The sequence below is a fragment of the Sander vitreus genome, chromosome 20 (genome assembly GCF_031162955.1).
Source record: "Sander vitreus isolate 19-12246 chromosome 20, sanVit1, whole genome shotgun sequence".
In the NCBI taxonomy this organism is placed as follows: domain Eukaryota; kingdom Metazoa; phylum Chordata; class Actinopteri; order Perciformes; family Percidae; genus Sander; species Sander vitreus.
Genome location: NC_135874.1, coordinates 27,407,593 through 27,410,092, shown reverse-complemented (window position 1 = coordinate 27,410,092; position 2,500 = coordinate 27,407,593). Strand labels below are relative to the sequence as shown.

General features: G+C 46.8%; 1 protein-coding gene across 1 annotated transcript in view; it reads right to left on the bottom strand.

Annotated features, from left to right (window-relative positions):
- LOC144535635 (neuronal PAS domain-containing protein 3-like) overlaps window positions 1–2,500 on the bottom strand; it is a 259,068-nt gene that overhangs the window by 844 nt on the left and 255,724 nt on the right. Inside the window, exon 4 of the mRNA XM_078278173.1 lies at window positions 54–143. Within this exon, the coding sequence (XP_078134299.1) occupies window positions 54–143 (90 nt within the window). The remainder of the gene's footprint in view (window positions 1–53; window positions 144–2,500) is intronic.

Here is a 2,500-nt window from a genome sequence, read left to right as displayed (position 1 = left end):
AGACAGAGAGACAGAGACAGACAGACAGACAGACAGACAGGTGTAGGACTTACCTGCGACAGTCCCAGGTAGATGGAGACGGTCTCAGAGATGTACAGGAAGCGTCCCTCCTTGTTTAGTGCAAATACAAACCCGTCCAGAGACTGAAAACAGACAAACACACAGAGGACAGATAGTTAATAGTTAATTCACCACAGAGACACTTTGAAAGACAAATAATACATGTTCCACTGGCAGTAAAAACCCGTGCTTGGTGAGAAACACGGGACACATTTCTGAAACCGTTCCTTAAAGGTCCAACGTGTAGGAATCTCTCCCGTCTAGCGTTGAGATCGTATATCGCAATCAACTCTATTACAGCTACGGTGGCCTTCACGCTTCAAGAAGACGCTCTCTTGCTCTTTTCAATCTCCTTTTTCTTTTTCTGGGCGAAGAAGAATAAGACTCCTGTTCCTGACATTTGGGTTTTGAATACATGTGGTCCTCCATGTTTCCTTCTTCAAACCTGCCCGGGCCGGGAAGCTACGATGCCCGTTAGCAGCATTAGCAGCGTTAGCAGCAGCTGGGAGTTTACCACGTGACAGAGAAAACGTGAAAGGTGGAGCAGTATGTCCTGTATGTCCCTTACACACACACACACACACACACACACACACACACACACACACACACACACACACACACACACACACACACACACACACACACAGGTGGAGCAGTATGTCCTGTATGTCCCTTACACACACACACACACACACACACACACACACACACACACACACACACACACAGACACACACACACACACACACACACACACAGGTGGAGCAGTATGTCCTGTATGTCCCTTACACACACACACACACACACACACACACACACACACACACACACACACACACACACACACACACACAACACACATGTGGAGCAGTATGTCCTGTATGTCCGTTACACACACACACACACACACACACACACACACACACACACACACACACACACACACACACAGGTGGAGCAGTATGTCCTGTATGTCCCGTTACACACACACACACACACACACACACACACACACACACACACACACACACACACACACACACAGGTGGAGCAGTATGTCCTGTATGTCCCTTACACACACACACACACACACACACACACAGACACACACACACACACACACAGGTGGAGCAGTATGTCCTGTATGTCCCTTACACACACACACACACACACACACACACACACACACACACACACACACACACACACAGGTGGAGCAGTATGTCCTGTATGTCCCTTACACACACACACACACACACACACACACACACACACACACACACACACACACACACACACACACACACACACACACACACACACACAGGTGGAGCAGTATGTCCTGTATGTCCGTTACACACACACACACACACACACACACACACACACACACACACACACACACACACACAGATCTGAGTGTGTCTAATGCTGTCGTGCGAAGATCATGGCAAAAGACTCGACTGCTTGAGCACAATACACAGATTTTCACACACACACACACACACACACACACACACACACACACACACACACACACACAGAGGGATTAATACTCCTGAGGTCAGGCTGGTTAATTACATATGGTTCCCTACTGTTACTGCTGATACACCAGGTCTGTCTCTGTGTGTGTGTGTGTGTGTGTGTGTGTGTGCGTGCGTGCGTGCGTGCGTGCGTGCGTGCGTGCGTGCGTGCGTGTGTGTGTGTGTGTGTGTGTGTGTATTACTGCATCTCTCTTCAATCATCAATTTGTGTTTGAATGTGTGAGAGGAAGGCGGAGAGAGAGAAAGAGAGAGACATAAAATTGAATAATGAAAATACAGAAAAAAAGACAACATATACATCTCATATATTATGTGAATATTTTTAAGATCAATACATCTATATTACACACAGCATTCAGAGCACTTGTGGTGAACTGAAAGAGTCGTCTTTGGTGCGGATGTTTGGAGAAATGGAGAATTTATTGGGTTTCAAACACTCAAAGAAAGAGAGAAAGTGCTGATTGGCTTTAACCTTTAACCTCTGTGTGTGTGTGTGTGTGTGTGTGTGTGTGTGTGTGTGTGTGTGTGTGTGCTGCTTCTCCGCCTGTGTCCGTTTAGTCTGCCCTCTCAGCTAACGAGATGCTAATGAGATGTTAATCGTCAATGAGCCTCATCAATGTCCGTCCATGCTGGGTTCCTCATTAACACACACCCTGACTCATGCCGTCAGAGAGAGAGAGTGTGTGTGTGTGTGTGTGTGTGTGTGTGTGTGTGTGTGTGTGTGTGTGTGTGTGTGTATGTGTGTGTGTGTTTGGCCAGTATCTGTGTGTGTTGTCTGGTTCTGGTCCAGATTGTTGCTCTCCATGTTGTCGCCCTTCACATGAAATGTCTTTGTCCTTTTAACAAGTCAATTACCCTCAGATGACATTTAAAACCATTTATGATGCTAACTA